Source organism: Episyrphus balteatus, chromosome 2 (genome assembly GCF_945859705.1).
Source record: "Episyrphus balteatus chromosome 2, idEpiBalt1.1, whole genome shotgun sequence".
In the NCBI taxonomy this organism is placed as follows: domain Eukaryota; kingdom Metazoa; phylum Arthropoda; class Insecta; order Diptera; family Syrphidae; genus Episyrphus; species Episyrphus balteatus.
Window position 1 is genome coordinate 98,706,113 of NC_079135.1, and position 27,742 is coordinate 98,733,854.

General features: G+C 29.1%; 1 protein-coding gene across 11 annotated transcripts in view; it reads left to right on the top strand.

Moving 5' to 3' along the window:
* Positions 1-27,742, top strand: part of LOC129912272 (diacylglycerol lipase-alpha) — a 176,713-nt gene that overhangs the window by 134,852 nt on the left and 14,119 nt on the right. For all 11 annotated transcript variants that reach the window (XM_055990454.1, XM_055990456.1, XM_055990455.1 and 8 more), the window contains 8 exons: positions 14,865-14,971; positions 15,048-15,152; positions 19,073-19,174; positions 19,252-19,429; positions 19,491-19,710; positions 23,476-23,675; positions 23,809-24,333; positions 24,445-24,586. In XM_055990454.1, the coding sequence (XP_055846429.1) occupies positions 14,865-14,971; positions 15,048-15,152; positions 19,073-19,174; positions 19,252-19,429; positions 19,491-19,710; positions 23,476-23,675; positions 23,809-24,333; positions 24,445-24,586 (1,579 nt within the window). The remainder of the gene's footprint in view (positions 1-14,864; positions 14,972-15,047; positions 15,153-19,072; positions 19,175-19,251; positions 19,430-19,490; positions 19,711-23,475; positions 23,676-23,808; positions 24,334-24,444; positions 24,587-27,742) is intronic.

Genomic DNA, 27,742 nt, shown 5'->3' on the forward strand with positions numbered 1-27,742 from the left:
TGTACTTACTACCTACTCATTGATTATGTTAAAAAAAAAAAACCAAAATCACTTCCAATTTCAAGTGCTCATCGATACCCCACAATCAAACAAAACCATCAACTCTCTACCAACACACGCCTTAATGGCTCTCTCTTGTCCTGAATGTTTGGTCAAAAATATAGAACTGCTTTTAAAAATAAAACTTGTATATCAGGTGACAAGCTGGATTAATGTTGCAAATAGCACATGCGGGTGCCATCATGCCGCTGGCATTTCTAACTTATTGATTTAGTCTAAAGTTGTGTTGAGTTGTTGTTGTCGCCTGCCCGCCACCATTCTGCCGGAACTAAAGAAGAAAAAAAGTTTGGACAGAAAAAACAGGAATTCACTTCCGTTCTAACAATTCCCAACCATCATCACAAATATACATGAATTCCCTTTCTATCTCTTACCCCTTTTTAATACATTTTTTGTATTTGTCGTTTTTGCTCAATTCATGCCATCCGCGCTTTAACTGTTATAGCAGTCGGTCGCCCCGCTGCAATTGAAAACAGACAATTTCCGTTCAGACAAATGGCTTTGTGCTGTGTAAATTTCCGGTGGTAGCTTTATTTCATATCTTCATTCTGTATTATAGCTTCTCTCTGTCTGCTGCTTCTCCCTTTCCTGGTGCTGCTCTCTTCATACAAATCTACTTTCTACCTTTTTATTGCAACCCAATACAAACATACAAAACGCTTTGGAATTATCCTTAAAAGGCTTCAGTCTATCACTTTGGTTTCCAGTTACGATGGCCTGAGCAATTATTATATCCGTTTTGTGTCTGTATGTGTGTGTGTATGTGAATATGTTCTCGAACATTTAGACATGTGTATGCACTAAGCCAACGGCACTTGTTCGTAAAATGTTCATCGTAACTTGTGCACATGGACTCATTTATTCGACGACTTTGGTTCTATATCAATCTGGAATTGCATGCAGAACCATTCTAACTTATAAGGACACAAAACTACCGTTCCGTTCGAGTTGAATACCTTTTACGAAAGCAAACACGTTTTCATAGTCTGCTGACCGATTAGCCCAAGGCGGCAATGTAGAAGCTGCTATACCAACCATCGTTATTCTACCCGTTGTACAACGTTCATAGGAAGACTCGCAAAAACACAATTTATTGCAACTTTCTGTGGTTGGTTTTCTAAATCCTGTGCGACAGAATTTATGCATTTTCCTTGCTACACGTTCGGTTCTATGAAAACGAGAATAATTCCAGACTTGTCATACACGCACACCTTAATCAGGTCTAATCGCTTTAATTACCAATTACCCAGGTTTGCCATAGGTTGTTGATAGCTATCTCGTTGTGTGTAATGTAACGTCCACGCCACCGCCATTCATGCCACGGCCATTTTAAATCAAGGAATCGGGCTGAGATGATGCGTTTGCATGTCGCCCGCACTAAGTGCATTCATTAAAGTCATTTAAGAGAATGATTAAGTTCCCTCACCTTCTGTGTTTGTTTGTGTGTGAGTGATAGAGTGAAGCTATTTGGTCACTACACCAGGAGGTGTTTTGTAGGTAGGTAATAGTATAAGTGATGGTGGTGTTGTATGGTCTTTAATACCTGTAGAATTGTGTGAATGAAAAATAGCTTGTCACTAACAGTATCACACACTTTTAATCATTGAACTATTGCCTTTTGTTTCTACAATCTCTACATCAAGGACACGTTGTTAGTTGATCGATGAGGAAAAAAAATAGAAATATGTATCTTTTACATGAATATGTTGCAATGAATTTATTCTTAAGTTTAAAATCTAGATTGTTTATAATATTAAAAAAGTCAAAATCTTAACACGCAACAAATTTGTCACATATGTATGTATGTCCGACATGAAAAATAACACGATATTTCGGTGAAATTAGGCCAGTAAGATCTTTAATCTAAACAGGAAATTGTAAAAGGATACTTAGTTGTTATAAAAAAAAACATAGTCATTAAGGATAAGGAGCGTATATACCCCGTGGTGCAATGGTTATTGCAATGGAATGTCACATAAAAGTTTTTGGGTAATTTTTTTCACGGATATTTATTTTTAGGGGATACCGATATAATACCTAAGTTAGAACTCACCTAAACCAAAATCATCAGACTTAAAAAAATAAAATGCACGACTGGGTCGCACGTACTTGCTCTTGTAGTTCAAAGCATCTTTATCTTAAATATCTATTGGAAATTTAAGATTTTGTGAAGAAAAAAAAAATAAAAACAAAAAAAAAAAAAAGTTAAAAAAATTCAATTTTTTAAATATTTTTTGAAAAACTTTTTTTTTTAATTTTTTTTTTACATTTTAAACTTCAATACCTATGATGTCTGTAAATTTTGAAAAAAAAAATGAAATATATGAACTTAAAAAACATATCAATTTTTGAAAAATGGCAACGCCATATTTCCGCTCTCGGCATTTTTTGAGAAAAACTAAAAATGCAGTTTTGTTAGAATCAATGCGCACACCAAATTTTAACGAAATCGTTAGAGCCGTTTTCGAGAAATTTGAAATAGGTACCTCGAAAACGTTATATGGGAGATATGCGTTAAATTGGAGATATTAAAAAAATAAAAAAAACGGTCCTAGGGAATTACGTAAAAATCATCTGTACCAAGTTTCAAGCAAATCCATATATCCGTTTAGGCCCTAGCTCCATGTACAGATGGACGCACAGACGCACACACGCACAGACCGACGCACAGTGGGGCAGAAATGGTGCTTTCGTGATATTAATTATCACAAATCAACAACGTTCTTGATGCCGAGATTAAGATATACTTTTCTAAAGGTTTTTGGTGTGCTGAACTCGAATCTGAAGTCAAAAACATCCTATCAGCTCCCGTTTTTGAAATATTACCGTTAGAAGTTGCAAAAATTACTACTTTTGAGGTTAATTATTTTAAAAGGAAAGAGGATTGCAACTACGGCTTATTTTGTTTGTATTTTCAATATTTGATTATACTGAACATATTATACAGTTTTCTCTTCCAAAAAAAGTGTTTTTAAGGAATCAGCGCCACTTTTCCAAACAGTAAAAAATAGTAAATAGTTCTTATATCAATACTTAAAATATAGGTATTATAGTTTTTTATTTTATTTATTAGTTCTGGAGATGATGTTGCTTCGCCGACCAAATTGGCTTGTTGATTTTTACCATCAGCGAAAATTTTTACAATTGGGAAAATAAGTTCTGGTGTTGGAACAGTACTTCGTAAATGTGCAGTTCGCTTCCGTTTTGTCTGCAAACTGCTTGACTCAAAATCAAGTGAGAGGCGTCCAACAGGTGGACGGTATTTTTTGAAAATTATAATTTCATTGAGCCAGTTTTTTTCGTTGGACAAAAATATTTGTTTTGTTCGGTTTGAACGAGTCCATTTTGTTTTAAATTGGTGTTTAAAATTTCGTATTTTGAAAGTTAAATTATTGGTATTAGGTACTAGAACCACAAAAAGTTTTATTTTTTAAATAGCATTCAATGTCTTTGAATTTATCATCGAAACTTTTTTTGTTGCTTGAAAAATAAAGTTCAATCAATTTTTTTCTTGAAACATGAAATTCATTTAAATCTAAAAACAAGTAGGAAATTACAAAATGAAAAATTGGTTATAATAATAAAATTAAATAGTTAAATCTATTTAAACTCCTATAAATAGCAAAATAAAATTTAGCAGGGGTTATACTATGTTTTCATTTCGAATACCTAAACAAAAGAAATAATTCGTATTTAAACATTTTTAAACAGTTTTTTGTTTCACGAATATTGCTAAATGATGTTTACGAAACCAACGTGACTTAATCATTATTGCAATCAGAGACTATGCAAAAAGAGACTATGTACTATTTCTCATAAATAAAAGCAATTTTTTTGTTTAAATGACGCATATAAAATTCAAAAATGACTTAATCTCTTTTAAAACAATAACAAAAGTAAGAAAAAGTGGCTACCATTAATTTTTACGAAATAGAAATTATTTTTAAATTTTTTTTTCACTTTAATTCCTTTTAAGCCGATTTCAAAAATTAAAAAAAAATATTTTAGGCAAATATTTAGCAAAGGTGTTTATACGGGCTAATAGAGTTTTTACTGATCATGATTTCTCCATTTTTAGACCTGCTAAATATTTGCCTAAACAGAAGATTTTGAGAAAAAACTAAAAAACGATTTTTTAAGAATTCATTATTTTCTGATTCAATTTTTTAATATAAGAAATTTTTTTTTAATTTTTTTTTAAAGAAGAATAGTAATTTACATACCTTCGGTTATGCGAGACATTTTTATTTTATTTTTTTATCCAAAAACTTTTGATTTTAAACAAAAAACAAAAGAACACCTTTTTTATCACTTATTAAAAACTGAACTTTTGCTCTTTAACACTCAACTTCAACCGCATGACTAATAATAAATCATAGACTTTGAACAAAACAAATATGCTCATCTTATCAGTTTTACTGTTAAATATAGAACGCGTGATCTTTTTTCCCCATAGCTTTGGTTTAAAAAATAACCTTTATATCACATCACTCTATAAGGCCGCCCCACTGTGCTACGGACGGCATGACGAAAACCACTTTTTTGATCTTCTCCATCATCGTAATGTTGGTTTTGATTAAAACCTCGATTTTTTTTATTTACACGAAACCAATACTTGACCTATAGAGCAAGTAAAAATCCTGAAATATATTATCCCCAAGCACAAAATCTCCATACACTGAGAGAAAAAATAAATTGAAGTTGAAACATCGTTGTTTCAAAGATGAACTACTTTGATGTATGTGACTTTAAGATACGAAACCATCAAAAATTAACCTTTTTTCCACGTTGATTTTAAAATGTTCATCTTTAACACAAAATCATTCCAAATAATAGTTAAATCAATGTGGTTTTCATTGATTTTACGTTGTTTTATGGTGGCTTTTCCCTCAGTGTACAAAAAATCCCCAGAGATAAAATATCCGAACTTTAAGTTCACCACATGAAAGGTTAGACCAAGAGTGATATGCATAATAAATAGTAGGTAGATGCTTTTACTTGAAAAATTATAAAGTATGAACTTTTCTATCCACATTTGTGCATATCAAAACTAGTTTATACTTAAAAATTCGTTTCTTTATTTTTTTTTTTTTTTTTGAAAAACTCTTAATTTGTAGGGAACTTACTTATCTATATTTACTATACAATATAGAAATAATTTATAATAAATAACTTTTAAGTTTTTTATGCAAAATATAACTCGGCATTATTCATTTAACAGTGACCATTAACATACAAATATTTACTTAGTCGTTATGGGGCACCTAAAAGTCCGTAGAAAGTATAATTGTGTATTGAAATTTGATAATGTGTATACATTAGGGTGGGTCAAAAAAATTGAATATTTTTGTTTTTTTGTTTTTGTACTCCGAAAAATCGATCGCTTGACACCTCTAGATAGGCTATTGATTATGTAGTTTAGAAAGGAACTAAGACGTTCACGGGTTTTTATTGCAGGAATCGTTCAATCGGTTATAAAAGAAGATAAAACCGCGGAGTGCTATTAAATGAGAGGGTGGAAACTGAAGATAGGGGTGCAAAAGTCCCCTTTTTGGTTTTTTCAATATACCTCGTAAACCAAGCAAAATTTTGATATATTGCACATAAAACTTTTTGTAGAGAATTAAATTTCCTATTGGAATAATGTTTTTTTAAAAATTGAAAAAAAAATTTTCATACCAAAATAGTCGAAACAATCATAAAAAAAATATCAAAAAAATCGATTTTTTGAGTTTTTTTGCTTTTTTACTTGTACATTTTTTTTGGGTTGAGATAGACATAAACGTTGCTCCAAACAAAATAAGAAGATTAAATTTCCTTCAAAATGCTGTACTCACTAAATTTTTTCATTGAAAATTGACCGAAGTATGGCTATTTTAATCTATCTTTTTTTTCGCATTTTTAGTTTTACTCAAGTAAAATAGAAACATTTGAGGGGAAAGTACGATAACTTAAGCACCAAGAACTGATAATGAGATTTTGTAGAGGGGTTAAATACAATTATTATTTACTATGGGAGGGGGGTCAATGTCCCCCTGTTTTGGCGGGAGGGGCAATTTTCTAAAAAAAATACTTAAAATAAAAAAAAATTATTAAAAAACAACGGCAACACTTACAGTTTTGATTGATACTTTTTTCAAAAGCTAGAATTATAAACTTAATATTAATTTTAAAATGAAGTTATTTTAATCAATTGTTTTTGAAATACCCGATTTCAAAGTCAAAACTTGTGAAAAAAAAGTTTAAAAATACATTGAGTACAATTTTCACAAAGACTGTGGACCTCAATACGAAATTGATCGACAAAGTAAACTGCCTTAATTGATTTCTTATCAAATCATGAAAATCATAATGTTCCTATGCCTTCTACTTTTTGAGAAAATTGAAAAATAGACAAAATACTTTCTTTATCGGAATCACTCGTTTATTTAAAAAATAATTGATTAAAATAACTTCATTTTAAAATTAATATTAAGTTTATAATTCTAGCTTTTGAAAAAAGTATCAATCAAAACTGTAAGTGTTGCCGTTGTTTTTTAATAATTTTTTTTTAATTTTAAGTATTTTTTTTTAGAAAATTGCCCCTCCCTCCAAAACGGGGGGACATTGAACCTCCCTCCCATAGTAAACAATGATTGTATTTAACCCCTCTACAAAATCTCATTATCAGTTCTTGGTGCTTAAGTAATCATACTTTCCCCTCAAATGTTTCTGTTTTACTGAGTAAAACTAAAAATGCGAAAAAAAAGATAGATTAAAATGGCCATACTTCGGTCAATTTTCAATGAAAAAATTTAGTGAGTACAGCATTTTGAAGGAAATTTAATCTTCTTATTTTGTTTGGAGCAACGTTTATGTCTATCTCAACCCAAAAAAAATGTACAAGTAAAAAAGCAAAAAAACTCAAAAAATCGATTTTTTTGATATTTTTTTTATGATTGTTTCGACTATTTTGGTATGAAAATTTTTTTTTCAATTTTTAAAAAAACATTATTCCAATAGGAAATTTAATTCTCTACAAAAAGTTTTATGTGCAATATATCAAAATTTTGCTTGGTTTACGAGGTATATTGAAAAAACCAAAAAGGGGGCTTTTGCACCCCTATCTTCAGTTTCCACCCTCTCATTTAATAGCACTCCGCGGTTTTATCTTCTTTTATAAATCATTGAACGATTCCTGCAATAAAAACCCGTGAACGTCTTAGTTCCTTATTACCCTGTTTTTTTCGACATAATCAATAGCCTAAGAATATACACACCAAATATGAGCTCTTTATATTAATGGGAAGGTCCTCCGCTTCTCAATTTTCCATTTTTACATCAAGCATTTTTACATTAATTGACTTTTTAGCAAATTTCTTTACATATTCGTGTAGCAAATTGAACGCTCTACAAAAAAGGCCTTATACACTTTTTTCATTTATCTAACCGTTTAATAGATATTTGAGGTCCGAAAATCGAGAAAATCTTTAAAAATTCGTTTTTTGTTCTTAATTTTGTAACAAATTGAAAAATTATAATAATCAAACGCTCAAGAAATATTCTTGTAGCAAATAGATTGTTCTACAAAAAAAAGGTCTAATTAACTTTTTTCATTAATCTAACCATTCTAAAGATATTCGATGTCAAAGTTAAAAAAAAAAAATTATAAAAATATTTTTTACTTTTCAAAATTTTCCAATTCACTGAAAATTCTTTATTTTTTAAATTATCAAGATATATTCTTGTAGGGGCTTAAACGTTTTACAAATAATTCCTTGGCATCATACTGATTACTTTAACCGTTTAGAAGATATAAGTATTATTTTGTATATACATATTTCGTCACTCATACACCACAGTGACCCACACAAATTTTGATTTTATTTTCATTTAAACTGAAAAACTTTTTTTTTCATTCAATCTATCAGTTAAACAAATGTTTCTCAAAACTATTAAATTTAAAAATCAGTTTAAATTTTTATTTCGAAAATTTTTTCTTCGAAAACGGAGGATGATTCCAATATCTAAATAATAGTCTTAGAATTTCCATTAATAACGTAAAAAATTACGAACATTATGTATAAGAATACACAATGGCTCTAAATTAAAGTAAAAAATCCTTACTTCTTAAATCAGTTTGGAAAATCTAAATGAACTAAAAAAAAAAGTAATGCCATAATTCCCTCCAAAATACACACCTATACAAGGAAACGCAATTTTTATTTCTGTTCATTTACCTTTTACCTGAACTGAAAAGTCCTCATGACTTAATTTAACAAAAAAAAAAAAAAAAAATACACCAAAAAAATCCAAACAAACAACCAAAAATGTTATTTCTTATCACTTTTTCTCTTTAATCTCATTTATCTGACATTTAATGTCACTAAAGAGTCCTTCAAAACCATACCTCTTGTGCTGCCATCCTGCTGCCAAAAATAACCCATTAACCCAACTTTCTGACATTTTATGTAAACACAGTTATTCCCTTGAGTTTGAAACTCCATCTGGCGAATATTGTTTGGGTTTGTGCTTCATTTCATTATGAGAACAATTTAACTGTTTCGCACAAAATTACAAATACACATAATTCATGTTACCTACTTAATGTCTATCTCTATACAGGTACTTTACCTGCTACAACAATACTTGGCTTAGTTAGTATATGCTCACGAAATATCCTGAAATAATTGTCATCGTGTTTCCTTGCTATGCTGCCGCGCCTTTTTTTTTATTCAGACTTTATACCTTTCTATCTCTTTCACTCTATTAAGAGGAAAATTCAAAAAAAAAAAAAAAGGATTCGATCGTCAGAATTCATAATAACAAGCGACAATTTAATGGCGACGAAGAAAATATCATCGTCATCTATGTATTTGTGTGCGTCGTCATCGTTGTCGGCAATGGAAACTGGCAACACGAAGAATGTTGCTTTGCCTGCTGGGTTATATATTTTGCAGTCCTTTATAATTCAAGGGCGTACTTGCGTTGATTATCCTTTCATTTTCATTTCCGTAAGATTCTGTGTGTTCATTGGGTGTGCTCCCCGGCCATAGTCCCCCTATATAGCCATGGGGTGTTAATTTTTCCCTGTCAAGCTAATAATAATGAGATTGTGATTCTTCTTCTTCGTTAGTCCTTTTTTTTTTTTTTTGTTGCTTTGTATATGCGAAAGACGGTATCTTCGCTATAAGGGTAAGTTATGAATTTGAAAAAAAAATAATACAACAAAAAAAATTTGCGATTTTGATCAAAATTCAAAATGGGGATGAGTTGTCTTGTTTCTATATTCTTCGGTATTTTTTTGAACAATTTTCTTTTAAAACTTTATTTGTTATCAATTTTATTACCTAATTGTTATTAGTTTAAAATAAAAATTTTAACTAAAATTGATACGAAAAAAGGAGTTATTTTTGTCGTAAACCATTTAAATCTAAACTATACAGACAATTCATCCCAAATCTTTATAACTTACTTTTAGACCAGAACAAATTTTTAAAAAAAAGTTCCGACCTTTTTAAACCAAACAAAACACAAGTAATAGGGCCGACTGCCTAAATATTTCAAAGCAACTTTGTGCGACCTGGTTGTGTATATTTAATTTTAATGCATATATAAGCACGTATATTGTATGTATATGCATAAAAATAACTAACTTTTATTAAGTGGGTGGATTTGGACTTGCAATTAAACAGAAATATGTACAACAGAAGGGAGGTAGAAGAATATACATACCTATATTTCAACTGACTGCTCCCAGACGAATGCAAATAGGATAATTATGTCCTTTCATTTTTTTTTACGGAATTAAAAATGCTTTTGATTTAATTTTATACACTGCGACGACCGACCGACTAACATCGCCATCCCTCAAAGCGTTAGGGTGAATCCAATTAGTATTTTTTTTTTTGTTTCCCTTTGAAGGATTTCTATTTATTATGCCTATGAGTAGATATAATTCTGCAAAACTATATACAAAACATAATTGCGCTAAAATGTCCTAAATATTAAGAGGCCAATGACCGTCATTTAACAGCGTGATGCAACAAGTTAAGTGGTATTCAGTGTTTAATTTGTCTGTTAATTTTTATTTTTGTCATGATAAAATGAAGTTTTCAAATCAGGTTAATGGAAGTTAAATTAATATGAAATCTATGTAGAACATGTTTGAAATTTAAAATTAATTTTGAAAACTGCCTGTATATAACTTAAAAATTTAATTTTACCAAAACCAGTTTTTTTTTTTTAATTTGTGTGCTTAAATAAATTAAATAAAAGATGTAAAAAGAGGTCTGCTTTTTATTTCGTGAACGCCTGATTCGTCATAAAGACTTTTTTGTTTCATAAATTCGCATCTTAAAGAGGTCTTAAAGTTATATTTTTTTCCTTCATGAAGTCCTGATTCGTTTTAAAGACTTTTTTATTTCATAAATTCACATCTTAAAGAGGTCTTAAAGATATATTTTTTTTTGCTTTGTGAAGGCCTCATTCGTTATGAAGACTTATTTTTTTCATAAATTCGCATCTTAAAGAGGTCTTAAAGTCATTTTTTTGCTTCGTGAAGGCCTGATTCGTTTTGAAGACTTTTTGTTTCATAAATTCACATCTTTAAAGAGGTCTGAAAGACTTCCTTTTTGTTCCGTTTTTTTTTTGCTTGTTGAAGGCCTGATTCGTTTTGAAGACTTATTTTTTTTTCATAAATTCGCATCTTAAAGAGGTCTTAAAGACATATTTTTTGCTTCGTGAAGGGCTGATTCGTTATGAAGACTTTTTCGTTTCATAAATTCGCATCTTAATAAGGAAGTCTTAAAGACAAATTTTTTGCTTCGTGAAGTCCTGACTCGTTATGAAGACTTTTTTGTTTCATAAATTCGCATCTTAAAGAGGTCTTAAATTCATTTTTTTTTGCTGGGTGAAGGCCTGATTCGTTTTGAAGACTTTTTTGTTTCATAAATTCGCATCTTAAAGAGGTCTTAAATTCATTTTTTTTTGCTTGGTGAAGGCCTGATTCGTTTTGAAGACTTTTTTGTTGCATAAATTCGTATCTTAAAGAAGTCCGAAAGACTTTCTTTTTGTTTCGTGAAGGCCTGATTCGTTATGAAGACCTTTTTGTTTCATAAATTCGCTTCCTGCGATCAGTTACATCTAACAATATGGACTTAACCCTGAATTTAAAATAATGTTACGCTTACGCCACAGTGACCGTTTAAAATTTCAACATTGAAAATTGATACAAAATTGACTGTCATCACGTTAAAAACATCGAAAAACCTATAACACAATAATTTTATTATTTCCCTTGTAAAATGTAACCAGTATCATAATCTCAATGCATCTACAAACAAAATTTCAGATTATAATTAGGTACTTCAGGTTTAATTCAAAACAACCAAAACACATTATACAAAACAAGAAAAAAATTTTCTATACCTATCAACAACATACATATTTAAATAAATGAAAGGAAGCGGAAAACAGGATTTTTTTCGAAAAGGATGCGCCATATTGCATGTCGTTACCTACTGTTCCGGTTTACTGAATTTTGGGCAAAAGATATAAATTCTATTTATTTTTGTTTTCCTTTTCATTTTCCAACAAAACATTCATACCTATTTATATAAATGTAGGTATGCGTTTATGTGTGTATGTTGGCCTCTCTCTTTATTGTAAAAGTTATGAAAATTGAATTCATTTTGTATAACTTTCAAAGGATGTGTTTTATTTTTCCCATTTTTTTTTTTTTTTTTTTTTTTTTTGTAGGTAGGAAAAAGAATGTTATGAAGCTTTCAAAACGTTTTAGTGAGGTGCACGAGTGGTTTATATGGTTCACTTTGAATGCCAGATTCGAGAAACCATACCTATTAATTTTTTGTTTCTTTCTGCTACTGCTTGAATGTATTTTTTGTTTATATGTAGTAAGTGTGTGTTGTAACTTGGTCATTTTGACAAGTGTAGGTTACAAAAATGGGTTGTAGGTAATTATTGTTTTTCGTGTGAATTGAATACAAATATGTACTATTTTTTTTCGCCTCAGAGACTGGATTCAAAATTCAAGAAGGTATGACCTTAAGCTCGTCCAGAAAATTATTTATAAAAACCCGAAAAGATAAAAAAAAGCAGTTAAAAATTTTCTATCTCTCGATAGGGCACGGTAGTGCCCAGCCAAATTCTCTAGCAACTTTGGCACTACACCCTTATTTACAGGAAACAACTCAGGCCATTTTCGACCCCCTTCTAACTTCCACACCAAAAATGCTAGAAATTTCAAACTCGATAGATTTGTTGAGCTGGTCAAAACACCTCACAAAATTTCAGCCTCCTACGATGAGTAGTTTCTGAGATATAGGGCTTCGAAAATCGCAAAAACCGTAACCAGGAGGCGTGGCAACCGCCCATTTGCGCTGAATTTCTATCAAATATTATAGAGCACTTCTGATTATCGTATAATCTTAAAATTTGGTAGAATGGTAGAGCTGGTAGTTTATACAAAGGAACAAATTTAAAATTTGAGAATTTCAGCCAGGGGGCGTGGCCACCGCCCATTTTCACTGAATTTTCATCAATTATAGAGATTTTCAATTATACAGCCATACCTTGCAAAAAGTAGTGAAATCACAACAAAAACATTACTGTTAAAAAAAGAGCCAAGTTCTCCTATGTTGAAATTATGCTGGCACAAAAAGTATTGAGATGTAAAAGTGTACCAAGTTCTAAAGTTTGGGTTCAAATTCGTATCAATAAAATTTTGAATGTTTACTTGGCAATTTTTGAAATAACTTTAAAAATCGGTAATTAAAAGAAAAATTGTCATTGTTGATATTTTATTTTATTTTATTTTATTTCATTGTATTTTATTTTATTTTATTTTATTTTATTTTATTTTATTTTATTTTATTTTATTTTATTTTATTTTATTTTATTTTATTTTATTTTATTATATTTTATTTTATTTTGTTTTGTTTTGTTTTGTTTCATTTTATTTTATTTTATTTTATTTTATTTTATTTTATTTTATTTTATTTTATTTTATTTTGTTTCATTTTATTTCATTTCCAATAAAAACTTTATTTTTAATGCAAATATTTTCAGTCAGTTGCAAAACCTTTTTTAGTGTAAAATTTTTTATTTGCAATTATTTTTTTCAGTTGCAATAAATATTTATTTTTTTTTTTTAATTTCAAATGCATTGTTTTTCTATTGATATTTTTACAACTCTGCTTAAAGTAAAGATTATGTCGAAAACTGGCACTAAAATAAATTAATGAAATTGCATCAGGATATCTTTTGACATCCTGCACAAGAATTTAGTTATTCTTTCTTTTTTTCTTGTATCCTTTTCAAATGAAGCAATAAAATATTCACACAGAAAAAAAAAAAAAACAACTTTATTCTCTTTGTGTGTCAGTCAGTTATGTTATACGTCCTTGATTAAAATTAAAATATCACTTTACCATCGCACCACCACAAAACAACAGTCATGAGCTCAGCATGACAGTCAACAGTCACTTCTTAGGAGAGACGATATGACATTTGAGTTCTTTTCTTTTGTTTCAATAAAAATACAAATGCTTAATATATATATCAAGCTCCTTATTATTTCACACTCGAATTGTGAATTGCCAGATGGCTTGATAAAATGAAAACGATATGTGACAAGAAGAGGAGAAAAACAGTGTGAAAAAGCATTAAGGCAAAAGGACTCGTAAGGACCATTATACTTATGTATAATTTTTTTTTTTCTTTTCTTTATTTTTTCTATTATATTATTGCATTCCTTTTTTGAAAGGATGTGAGAAGGAAGTTTCTCATTTGCCTTTTTTCTTTCTAATTCAAGACAGAAATCCGACCTCATGTCGTCGTCGACGATGATGGCGAGGAAGGTGACGACGTTAAGGTAGCATTTGTATGTTTGTGCATTTAAATTTCTTTTTTTTTTAATTTTTATTCTTATTTAAGTTTCTGTAATCAACGACAAGTAAACTGTGATGGAATGAATGAAATTCGAGTGCAAATTGAAATGCATAGACATGCAAGACTATATAGAGTTTATTTTTTTAGTCCTTTTCTTAATCCTTTGTAACAAGATTAAAAGTAAAGAAAGTTTTTTTTTAAATAAAAATAAAGGAACCAAAAAAAAACTTGGCAGGAAATTAAGAATAGCGTGTGAACGTGAGGATGCATGTGAAACTTAATTCTATTTGGCTTTTAAGAAAGAATTTTTGGCTATGAAATTGTATAGTTAAGGTAAAAAGGGTACTTTTGTGTGTTTGAAATTAAGAGAAAATGGAAAATAGTTGGGAGCAATTAGTTTAAAGAACAGTCTTTAGAGACGAGTTGAAATAAAGTTTTTTTTTAATCAAAAGTTAAAAGAAAAAATTTTGTTGAATTTAAAAAATAGGTCAACATTATTATTAAGGAAATAATGTGTTAAAACCTTTGCTTTATAATCTACCGAAAAGGATCATATTTTGTTTGCACCAAATGAAAGGTTTTAAGAGGAATCATTTACTCTTCAAATATGAATACAATTTTAAGCTTTGATATGTTTCTTTTTCAAATGATTAATGAGAAACCGCCATCATTCGAAAAGTCTCTAAGTCAAATAAAGTCTCGACGTGTAGTAGATACCTACATTTGTATAATCAGAGTGACCCGGATACAAAGAAACTCAAAAAAATGGAGCGTCTGTATTTTTTGTTCAAGTTGTTTGATGATGTCTTTGCAAAATTTTAACATTTGAAACTAGAACATCATGTTTTTTTTTTTTTAATATGTATACATTTTTTGAAAATATTAAAAATATTTTGTTTTCTTTACATTTTCAGCATGATTGCTTTATGCACCTCATTAATCATATTTGTATATGATACAGAAGTATTAAGCATAAAATTTCTGTGGTACTATCAACTAAGTTATGTAGTTATATTAGGATGTAAGTATAAATTTATTATATTTTAAGTTTTAATTAAATAAAATAATAAATACTTTCTTGTTTTTTTTTTTTTTAGTAACAATATGCATAGAACTAGCAATTTGTATTATTTCAATGAGAGGTAGCATATTGGATTCAGAAGTCCGAACATCGATTAATATATGGATATATATAAAAAGTTGTAAGTAAATTATTATTATCACTTATTTTTATTATCATTTATGAACAGTCAAAACTTTGGATTGAATTTTCTTGTGTTGAAAATTTAGGACCATATAATTTATAGATTTTGAGTTTAATGAAAAAAAAAAAAACTTTTACAGCCATATTTACAAAAGAATTTTAAAGGTTGTTTAACGTTAAACAACCTCTAAATAGCTTTGAAGTACAAAATGTGTATTTATAAAGAATTTACACATTTAAGAAACGTTGCTTAACGATTGCTTAACTTAAACGCCATTCACCGCGTTTAGAGCTTGCTTAGAGCCATTTTAAGATTGATTTGACCACAAATGAATTATTACTAAGATCGTGAGCTCAGTATCATGTTATTAATTTATTTAGGCTTGTGGGCTGAAGACTTAATTTTGGTTTGAAATGAAATTATTCCCTAAAAGGAGCTTGAATTTTAAATTCAAATTAAAGAATTAAAAGAATGTTAAAAAAAATTAAAATGGCTAGTACAAATGAAAAAAATCAATGCTGTCTGGCTTTGCTCTGTGGATTTTATTAAGGAATCCGACGAAAGCAAACTCATCGCCAACGACTTAATCTGTTTTTTTTTTGCGCAGTCAAGGTTAAGGATTTTTGTTTACAAAAATACATACCCTCAAGTTGTCAAAAACCACGTGATGTTTCTAAAATGTAATAGTATTTTGTACTAGATTAGTCAATTCCCCTTCATTTTTTGACACAACTATCGTTTAGTTAATCATCTGTGGAAATTCGATTATAAATACAAATTTAAGCAACGTTGCTTAAAGGTGAATTAAATATTTAAGCAAGCTTAACTAAACAACCTTTGAGAACCAATTTAAGCAAATCTAATAAATACCGTTGTTAATGTTTTAACCTTGATTTAACTTAAAATAACTCTGTAAAAAGAATTTTGTTTTACCTATAGCCAAAGAAAAAGCCTACTGTTTACTTTTTAAATTAAAAAATTTTCTAACAAAAAGAAAATCATCTACGAGAATGTGAATAATATCAATAAAATATATCTATCAATGAAGAACAATGGGCATATTGACAGTTGATTTGAACTTCAGTTTAACCTATGTTCGTAATTCGTAATGGGATTAATTGTGTTTAATAATCAAAATTATTATTAGATCCCCGCGGTATTCAACGATTATGTATTCGTTTGTTAAGTATCTGCAGCATATCCGGTGGGCTACGATTTGGTTTGATTTTGTATTGCGGAAGTATGTACATTGTACAAGTAAAGTACATAATTAACTTAAATCTCTTTCTCATAGCTGAAATAGTTACTAAGTTAAGTATTAATTTTTGAATTTTTCCCAAACGACTTATTCATTTCCATGGAATTTTCTTACCTATACAAACTTATTTCAATTTTGAATAGTAAATTTCAAGATTGAAAATTTTCAAAAACGGGGCATTGATATTGAATCTTGATTTTTAGATGTTTTAACGGCTCTTACTATTTGGATATATGTTTTTTTTTATTCGATACCAATTTCATTGTCCAGACAAAATAAACATAAAAAAGGCAAACCCAGAAATAATTCGCATAGACCTGAAAATTGGTACAGAGCATTTAAATGTCAATAAAAGTAAAATGTCAAAAGTCTCCAAAAATCCCATGTGTGCATAAAAAGATACTCAAGGTTAAATGTCGAAAATAAAAGACAAAACACACGATTTTTTCGTATAGTACCTACTTTCTCTGAAAGCTAATATCTTCTAAACGATAGCAGCGAATTACAGCTCTGAGAAATAAAAACTGAATTGAATTATGCAAAAAACACGTAATCTACACGCTATGAAATTTTTTTTTAAATAACACAGACCATTTGACGAAAATAGACAAAAAAAACGATATTTTCTATAAATACGACTCTTTTGAGCGCACTTCCTTTAAGTGTTACTAACGCATATCTAAAGCTATTTTGTGGAAAACGTTATAGTCTATGATTTATAATATATGTCAAAAAACTCATATTTTCGAAGCTAGGTACAAAAGTTCGCATTTTTTGAATTTTGACAAAATCAAAAAATTTTTTTTTTCTTTTTGAACGACAACTTTAACAAAAAAAAACAAAACACGTAGTTAAATAGAGCAGCACATTATCTACCAGTTCTTCAAAGATAGCTTTTCGATAGAATTCATCGTTTAAGAGTAATAGGCCATAAACCGATATTTTCGACATTTGTCCATCCTCCTTTTAAAAATGTAATCTTCTTGAACTTAAGCAAGTAAGTGCATGTTAATGTTTTAAAGTGACACTATTTATAGGGATAATGACATTAACTCCAACGAATAAAATCGAATGCAAACAGTCTCGAAAATAAAAAAAAAATTTATCACGAATGCAAATATGTTGAACGAAAAAAATCTCGAATGAATAAAAAAAAAACGAAAGAAATATTCGTGGTTTTTATGTTTTCATACTTTGAGCGCTTAAATTGCAATAAAATATTTACATATGCAATTCAGGGTGTCCCGGGATGAAATAAGAAGATTTTGAGGGATGATTCTTGGGTATATTCTAAGAAAAAAATTGTTCTACAGTAACTCTCTATCTGCAAAGTTGATACCCTTTAGCGATGATTTAAGAAAACGCTTACTTTGGTATGCCTTTACTCATGTTAATGTTAATAACTCCGTTAGTACTTATGATAAAAACTTTATTAATGTCTTGATTTTTAGAAGAAATGCTATTATTTGTATCTGCATTTAAAAAATGTTATTATCTTTTTTTATTGCTCAGATATTAATTTTTAAATGGAATTATTTTTTTCTTACCCATGATAATTTTTGACTTTGGGACCGATTTTGCGTCGATAAATGTGTTGTAAACATAATGTTTTATAAATTTATTCTTATGAAGAAAACAATAATGAACAAAAATGTTGTTCACAAGTTTGCCAGAAAACTTATAGATTTTATGATATTTGGGAAAACCTGCACAAGGTAAAATCTTTAAAAAATGTGTTTTTTTTTTTTTTGCTTTAGTCAAAAATGGATACGAATTAAAAATTTATTTTTGTAGTTTAAGTTTATAAAATTGAACGTTCTACAAAAAAGTTCTTGTTAATTTTTTTGATAAACTGCCCCGTTTCGAAGTTATTCAACTTTAAAATATAAAATGCAATTTTTTTTCAATTTTTTGACGAAACTATAAGGTTTTTCAAAAAATTTGGCAAACTTTTTAAATATTTGTATTCTATGTTGTGTTTTGGTTTCATATATCCTTTTATATAACTCTCAAACCCCTATTAGATTTCTTCAATAAATTCATTTTTTCAACTAAAAATTTTTTTAATTCAATTTTATACAAGAAAATGATTAAATCTAGCCTTTTTGATGAACCATTAAAAATTTACAAAATTCCAAACTCAAAAACACAATTTTTCCCATGTAAATCAAATATGGGAAATAGAAATTTGCGATGCGGCGGTACTTAATGTAATCAAAAAAGTTCATTCAGTTGTATCAAGGAAATTTCGAGATACATTTTATAACTTGAATTTTTTCGGAGCAATAGATAAAATTCGATTTATCTGGTAGCAAAAAAAACTTAATTTTTTACGATTTTTTGTATTGTATCTTAAATTTGTAATCAATAATAAAATTACGTCTTGGTTAATTTTGACCACTATTAACAGCGTCAAATTTAGAAATAGGTGTTCAAATGTGAGTTTAATACATTCTATAGAGAAAATTGTTCTGTCCAATGTAAAAAATTTTACAAATTTTTGTCACAATTTAATCACTTTAGGGTAAAACCTCTTTTATATTGAAGAAACTTTAAAAACAAAGTTTTGACTGTTTTAATTACTATTTTTTTAATAAACCAAAAAAAACAATTTTATTAAAAAAAAAAAATAATATAAAATATATTTTCTATTTTTCAGTTGTGATATTATTTGATATTACGTGGTTAGTCTTAGGTGTTATATGGATAAAACAATACTACTTAAATGCTCCAATGGATGCAGCTAAGAAGATTTTTTTAGGTAAATATTTTTTTTTTTTTTTCTAACCAAAAAATTTTCTTACAAAAACATAACTAAATATTTTATTTTTTAAACAGCTCTAGTTATATGCAATTGGTCGTTAGTGTTAACAACTCTTATTACAATTTGGTGCACATTTGACACTGCCGGCCGATCGTGGGTCAAAATGAAAAAATACCAACGATCAATGAGGGAGACTGAGTCTAGATTTAATTACAAGCGAAGTAATAGTATGAATCGTAATTGGAGACAAAGGTATGAAAAGAAAAATTAACATTTTTTTTTAAAACTAACTAAATTTTATGAAAATTTGCAGAAAAGTAATCCGAGCCTATCAAGACAGTTGGGACCATAGATGTCGACTGCTATTCTGTTGTATGGGCTCATCGGAACAAAATAAAAATTCATTCACAGATATTGCTCGACTTTTGAGTGATTTTTTTCGTGAATTAGATGTTGTTCCATCAGATGTGGTAGCTGGTTTGGTTTTGTTGAGAAAGTTTCAAAAACTTGAAAGGGAAGCAATTGTGAGACAGGTAAGTTTAAAAAATGAAAATTAAAAAAAAAAAAAAACTAAAAACTTTTCTTTACCAATATTGAAAATTTTAGCCAGTCAATTTACTCTTTCTGTATAACTTTTTATTGAAAGGAAACTAAAAAAAAAACTATCTTTCAACGAAAATCCAGACATTTAAATATTGAAAAACTTACTTGTGTGTAACACAAATTGAATTATATTCGTTTTTGTTTTCGAAAGTTTTGTGTGTACAATATGCAGTTTTAATCGAAAATAAACCAAAAAAAATAACTAAATTCCTAACTTTGTACATATTTTAAGGCAAAAAGATACATTTATATCTTTGTATCTATAGCTTAAATCTATAAATTTTATATACATAGATACTTACATTGAAACTTTTTTGTTTGTTTTACTATACCTATAATATGTATAAAATTAATCCTCTGCCATGAGCATGAGCTCAACGTTGTCGTGGCTCAACTGCATGATGATGGTAAACGCATTTCCTTATGCATGGCAGCAGTTTCCGGCATGATAGAAAGTTGATTCAATTCAGATCATATATTATGAATTCAAAACTTGTAAACAAGCTATATAATATGAAGTGAATGTGGATTTGGAATTTGTTGACGTTAATCCAACGACGACGACGATGTTGAAGATGGCGATGCGATGATGAAAATGATAGATCCTTATTGGAAGGAAGTTTTTGATAGCAAATAAATTTAAACACCTAATTAATTATAAACACTCTATAGATGAATGAACTCTGACTTTTATACAAACTGAAGAAGATTTTCTTTGGAAGTTTTGAGTACAAAAAAAAGCTTATTGAACGCAAATTTTATTAACCCTTTCGAACCCAAGCTATGAAAAGCATTATTAAAAAATGTTTTTTCGGTATTATCGGGTCAAAAACATCACAACTAAGAAATATGAATAGCAAAAAGTTATTTTCCAAAATATTAAATAGCAAAACTAATGTGTTATTCTCATGCTACATGTAAGTAACATGCACTGCCTATGACCACCAAAAAAAGTCGGAGAACTGAGAAAATCACTTTTTATGAAACTATAATGTATGATACTTCTTCTAAGCAAAAAAAACAAAACACTTTCTGCATTAACATTTTTTATATCTTTTTTTCAAAATTATGACCATATATAAAAAATTTTTTTTTGCAAAAAAAAAAATGTGAATTTCAGTCCCTTTTTCGAAACAAAAAAATTAAAGGTATGATATTTGACTAACTTTTTGTAATAATCCAGTAACTAGGCATTATTATCTTTCAATTAAGCCATAGAAACCTAAAAAATTGTTTAATTTAATATTTTTTACGAATTTTTAAAAAAATGTTACATGAGAGTAACGCTGGGTCCGAAAGGGTTAAACAAAACACACCCAAGAGATCTTTAAAACGTTATTTTAAAAAGTTTGTTGCAAAATAACTCTGTTATTCTATTCTAATCTAAATGTATATTTGTGTTTTTTAATATTTAGTCCTGAGTTCAATAAAATTGAAAAGATTCCCCTTACTTCAACTCAAACAACAATACAATTTTATTTAACTTTTCTCTCGTTGTATTCACTCTGAAACAACATTTATTAAATTCCTTACAATTTCTTCAAACGTATAAAAGAACAATCATATGTGCCTCAAGGTATGCAGCTACTTTTTTTCCGCAATGAACCTTGCATCTACTGGAGATTATGCAGAAGGCGTTTTATATTCGTCTGTTTGGTAATAGCAAACTTTGAGTTTAGAAGAAAAAATTTGGTAAAATTCTTCACACTCTTAAGGTTTCTGATACTGTCCTCCTCATTTGTTCCGTTATTTTAACTTAATTAAGCTGATGTCTGTTGTAAAATCTAATATTTTGTCAAATTTTGGTAAGAGCAGTTAACATTGTAAAAGTTTGAACTGAACAAAAACTTACAATTTATTAACCACATCACAGTCAAACTGTCAACTGAAGCAGTGGAAATGACTTTCCAGTTGAATTATATCTATGCCTTAAATCGAGGAGCAATGAAAAAAAAATAATGAAATCAAAATTATTTTTAAAAAGTTTATTAAATCTAGGTGTTTTTTAAATGGGCCAAAAAAATCGTTTAAAAATTGACGACGGTATAAACATGCAAAAGTTACGTTGTTCGTAAAAATATTACCTAAATTGTTTCACCATAAGTTTTGTTTTTGTTTTATAAATTAAACACCAAAAAATTAGTTTTTGAGATTTTTCTTAATGATTTTGAGGTTATGTTTAAAAAAAATTATAAAAATAAATGTTGTACATCTTTTAACTATTTACGACTTACGCATATCCTTTTTTCGATGACTTTTGCCAGAAATCGTTTAAAACTTCATTTTCCCTACCCCACACCAATTCCGGACAGTGATTTTTGCAAGTACTTTTTCAATGTTTGGCTTTCAAAAACTGCTTTGGCACTGATCTTTTTGTCGTTGGCGGAAAGCGAAATTGTTCTGATGCAATTTTTTGCAAAAATTAATCCATTTATCGAATAGACATATCCCAAAATTGCATTTTCAATATAATTTTAAATTTTCGTGTGTTTTCAAAGTAAATTAAATTGACTAAATTACGTATTGCAATATGGAGAACAAAACTGCAAAGTTAAAATTGATTTGATCCCATTTTGAAAACTCATTTTTCATAGTTCAGTCAATTAAAGCTCGAAATTATAAAATAAATGCATTCTGGGTTATTAGCTTTAATGGAAAAAGTAAGCAACAGCTATAACATATAACATACTCGTAATACCGACTCGAGGTACGAACCCAATATCTTTTTATCATTTATATTGAAAGGTAACATTTGATGAACTTGTCAGCCAACAGATAACGAACTTTTTCGAAACAAACAGACTGGTCACACCACTAAGGTTTCAGACGATACCACAGCTGCCCAACTGTGTTCTTAAAAATAAGTATTATGGTTTATAATCGACGATTTAAGACATCAAACAGACAGAAGCCATATTATTTCAACACTAGTTTTGTTAGATTTTTCTCAAGCTTTCGGTACTATCTCAAATACTATCTCTTTTAAATAACTTAATCGAATGTTGGAGGATACAAAAGTCCGAATAAATGAAGATCTAAAAAGTTCATTAATCACAACAAAAAAAAAACACTTTATACAGATAATTTAAGTAACAAAAGTAACAAATTGAACGATTTTTGGGTCACTGTGGTGTATGCGTAATATTTTATTCTGAATAAAATCTTTATCAGTTAGTTTAAAATTTTTATACGCTGACCAAATATTCTAACTATTTGATTTTTAATGAGCATTTTCCATCTTTTAAATGATGTTAAAATTAATGCTTTATAGCCCCCTGGCTTATATAACGATATAGGAACCTGTTTTTTTTTTATACATTGAAAACAACAATGTTTAGCTATATTTCCAAGAAATTTTGAAAAAGACTGCATAACTTAATGCCCAAAAAAGGAATATAAACAGAAAATAATGTTTGACAGAGATGGACGCAACGAACAACGCTCTTTGAAATCAACGATTTTGTCTCAAATCTAAAAATATTATGGAAATGAAAGTCGCATTTTTTTTATATTTCATTAAACTGTCATTTTGTGTATTTTATTGTAAAACATGGTCATGAAAATAACTAGCACATTATTCATTCCACGAATTTTCTCTGTTATTACCCATCACATTCAAAAACCTACAAAACACTTCAAAAATATCTGTCCCAAAAATGTCTTCATCACAAAAATATATTCATTTTTTATTGCAGAGAAAAAACGGAACATACGAGTTTCTGAGTGGAGTACCAATCACAGAGCACACACAGTTCCTAGCTTTAAACGATACCAAAAACTATGATTTCTTTCAAACAGTCATCCATTACATGTACTTCGCACAAGGTGCCTACGGTTGGCCCATGTACTTCATGATACACCGGTCCGGATTGTGGCATCTCTTGCCTGAAATGCGGTAAAGATTACACAAAGTTGAGACTTCAACCATCCAAAACATAACATAATAACAATGCGATATCTCTGAAGTTATCCTTAATTGAAATCTTATATTCTCTATCTCTCTCTCTCTCTCTTCCTCTCTCTTATAGCTGCCTAGGTTGCTGTTGTGGCCACAGCGATGATGTTGAAATAATCCAAGACAACTGTTGGTATTGCAACTATGCCGCCCTAAAAAAGACTCTACAAGTAGGTGACATCGAAATCATTTATGTCACGTATCATGTCGATGTTGGTGAGACACCATTTTTCGTCGCTGTCGACTACACACAAAAGAAGGTCGTCATCAGCATACGTGGCACACTGAGCATGAAAGATATTTTAACCGATCTAAATGCCGAGGGTGAGGTATTGCCTTTAAATCCACCTAGAGACGATTGGCTGGGCCACAAGGGAATGGTTCAGGCGGCCATTTATATCAAAAATAAGTTGGAAGAAGAAAATCTCATCCAAAAAGCCCTAACACACAATCCTGCCAGGAATACACAAACATTTGGTTTAGTTTTAGTGGGCCATTCGTTGGGTGCTGGGACAGCATCCATTCTTGCCATACTCCTTAAACCGGAGTATCCGACATTGCAGTGCTTTAGTTATTCCCCACCAGGTGGGCTTTTAAGGTAAGAAGAAAAAAAAATGATTTTTTTTTTTTTGTAGATATCCTTGTTTTTTGTATCCTTAATTGAATAATGTGTTTTATTGTTGTATTCTCTCCACTCTAATCCATACAGTATGCCTGCTGTAGAGTATTCGAAATCCTTTATTACGTCTGTGGTGCTGGGGAAGGATGTTGTTCCAAGGATAGGTCTACATCAGATGGAGGCGCTTCGTGCCGATTTGATAAATGCAATACAAAGAAGCGTCGACCCTAAAGTGAGTTCTTCTTTTATACACACGTATTTCGTATACTACAACTAGAATGTTTCTATGAATCAAAGTTTTGTTGGGATACAATATATACAAGAAAAACTGGGTGATGGGAGTTAAAAAAAAAAAAAAAAAGAGATAGTTTGGTTAAGAAAGGATATGGTTCATGGAGAATGTATGAATCGTGCAAAGAATTCAATGAGATTTTTGGTATTCTATAGCAAAATGTATTCAATTCATATAAAGACGAGAATATTGTCATCAGGTAGATGGGTAGTAGTTGAATGGTTTTGCTAAAACTAGCACGTGCCAAAAGCTTTGGATAAACTAAATTCTTCGCAATGGGAAACTTGTTGTTTTGTTATTTTTGCAAAGAATCCTGTTAGAAAAAACAAAAACTAGGAAGGACGCACTGTTTGATGAATTAATGCGTGTTCATGAGTGATGGATCATGAACTTTTGATAATTGCGTTGAGAACTGCAAGCAATTTTTCATACTAATGATATTGAGTGCATTATGAAGGATACACATAGACAAATCTTTCAAGGAGGTATTTTTTATTGTTCCTAGCTACGAGCTAGATAAAGGCCTTGCTAAACAAAGTATTACACTTGTGATAGTATCTAAACCAAGGATAAACAAATTTTATAAGATTTTTTTATTTCAAACAAAATGTTAAAAAGTGTTTTTCGAGTTAGTTACGAGTGCAAGAAAATACAATTATTATTTCCAGTTTAATCGCCTGTTTTCACCAAAGCCCAAATGAGATAATTTCTCAAATAATCTTATTCCAAATGTCAAATAGTACAGAAAAAAAAATTGAATTTGAAATTTGAATTGACCTAATTTGCGAAATTATCTTATTTGGGCTCTATTGAAAACAGTCTATAACGTATCATGCGTTTTTGCTAGATTTCCTTGTTAACAATAATAAATTGATCTAACCTAGTTTTTGCAATTATTCCAAATTTTTCTTCACCTAGAAAGAAAACAGCCTTTCACGACGGCAAAATCAACATTTATTTAGAAAGTACCTGATCAGATAAATCGCAACAAAATGCGTTACAAACACTGGTTAAACATTACATTTTTATGAATATACATATGTTTTAATTTTCTAAACAAACAAAAAAATGAACAGAAAACTCAATTTCCTATAATGTTTGCTCTCGTGGAATAACAAATTTCAATAATGACAAAATATGTTCAGGATATTTAAGCATTGTCAACTAAATTATTACAAATAATTGGATTATGATTTTTCGTCCAAAACAAAATGGGGTAACGGATTTTGTTCGAATTTAGCACAGATGATTTTTATGAAACTCGGAAGGTTGATTTTATTTTTATTATTGACTTTCCACGATTTGCATGAAAAACAAATTTTCAAAAAAAAAAAATGTTTTTGATTTAAAAAATTGTATGTAAAAAAAATAAATTTTGACTTTGAATTAATTTCGTTTTTATTAATATTTTTATTTTATAATTATTTTTTTTTTTCTAAAAACAATATTTTTTTTTAAACAATATTTTAATTTTTTTTTTTTGAAAAAAATATTATTTTAAAAATATGCAATTAATTTTTTTTTAACAGCTCTAACGATTTCAATTTTGTTTTAATAAATCTTAATAAGAAATCAAGTTGCGTACTTTTGTCGGTGCTCAGATTTATAAAAAGTTGTTTTATTAATTTCATTTTTGTTATTGTTTATAAAATTTTTGCATAAAATGCTTTGAAAATTTAAGCGACTTAACTCTGAGAGCAAGTTTGTTTCCCAATTAATTTTGTTTAATTTTGAGCTTTATCGTTAATAACTGACGAATTTCAGTAACACACATTCATAAACTACGAAGTTTTTGAAAAATCAATTTTGTTCGAAAAAGTTATTGCAAATGAAAAAATATCAAAATTGTAAGAAATTCCTTGCATATTAAAAATAATATATATTTAATGCACCAATTTTTCATTTTTAATGTAAAATATTTTTATGATTTTTTTTTTTTTTTTTCATTTCAAAAAATAATTTTTTTATTGGTTCGATTTTTTTTAAATTTCAAATGAATTTTTTGATTGATATTTTTACAACCCTCCGTGCGTCCTAGTCATGCATTTTATATTTATAGTTTTTTTCTTAAAATTGTTCAATCAGATCTGGAATATTTTTTGGTCTTAAAAATTTCCATTTTTTTTTTTTAAATTAAAGAAAAGAATGATTCAAAACAGACCTGTTCGCAATAGTTTCAAGATAAGTCCAAAAAATCACTGTAGGTACTAAGTTTTAGAAGAAAATGCATTTCTTGCATACAAAATTGAATTTTCATCTACATATATATATATTACTTTTGCTTCTAGATTCTGAAAAAGAAAAAGAAAACTATACTTCGATTAATGGTGATTTAGCCATTTTTTTTGTTTCCCAGTTCGACTGTCTAGATATTTTTCGTCGGACTTTGACAAAAAAATTGTTCTTGGCTGAGTTTCTTCATGTCTTTTTCAAACGTTTCAAAAGCAATAAATTTAATCTGAGACAGGATAAAATATAATAATATGCCCTATTATTTCCTTGAGTTGAATTTATAAAAAATATCTGATATACTTTATAATGCTTATAGCCCAGTAATTTTAGTCATTTTTAAGCCCAATCTGCGGAATAATTCCTACTGGGCTGAATTTTGGTATACAGCTTAATGACGGCTTTGTTATGAAGATGTGAAAAATCGACATTGATATCGTGTCCGCGTTAAGAGTTATAGGGGTCAAAAGGTCACAAAAACTGGTTTTTCACGATTTTCAGCAAAACGGTAAGTCTTATCAAAAAATTTTCAATGCAAGAATTGTAGACCAGATTATTATATATAAAAAGTGTCATGACACTTTTTTTCCTAAGACCCACCGTTTCTTAGGTATAACGATTCAAAAAATTGAAGTTTAGTTGTAATCGTCATAATCCTATTCCTGAAAAAAAAACTCCTAACTGAAAAGTTCCTGAAATTTCATTATTTTTTTAGCTTGAATTTCGTTCCTCAACTGTTAAGAATATGGGGAAACCAAAAAAAAATGGAAATTTTCGCCATTTTTCCGATTGGGGCCCTTCTCCCGAAACCATTTCCCTGGAAATTTTTGTTTAGAATATGTCTGAAAATATACAGGGTGTGCAATA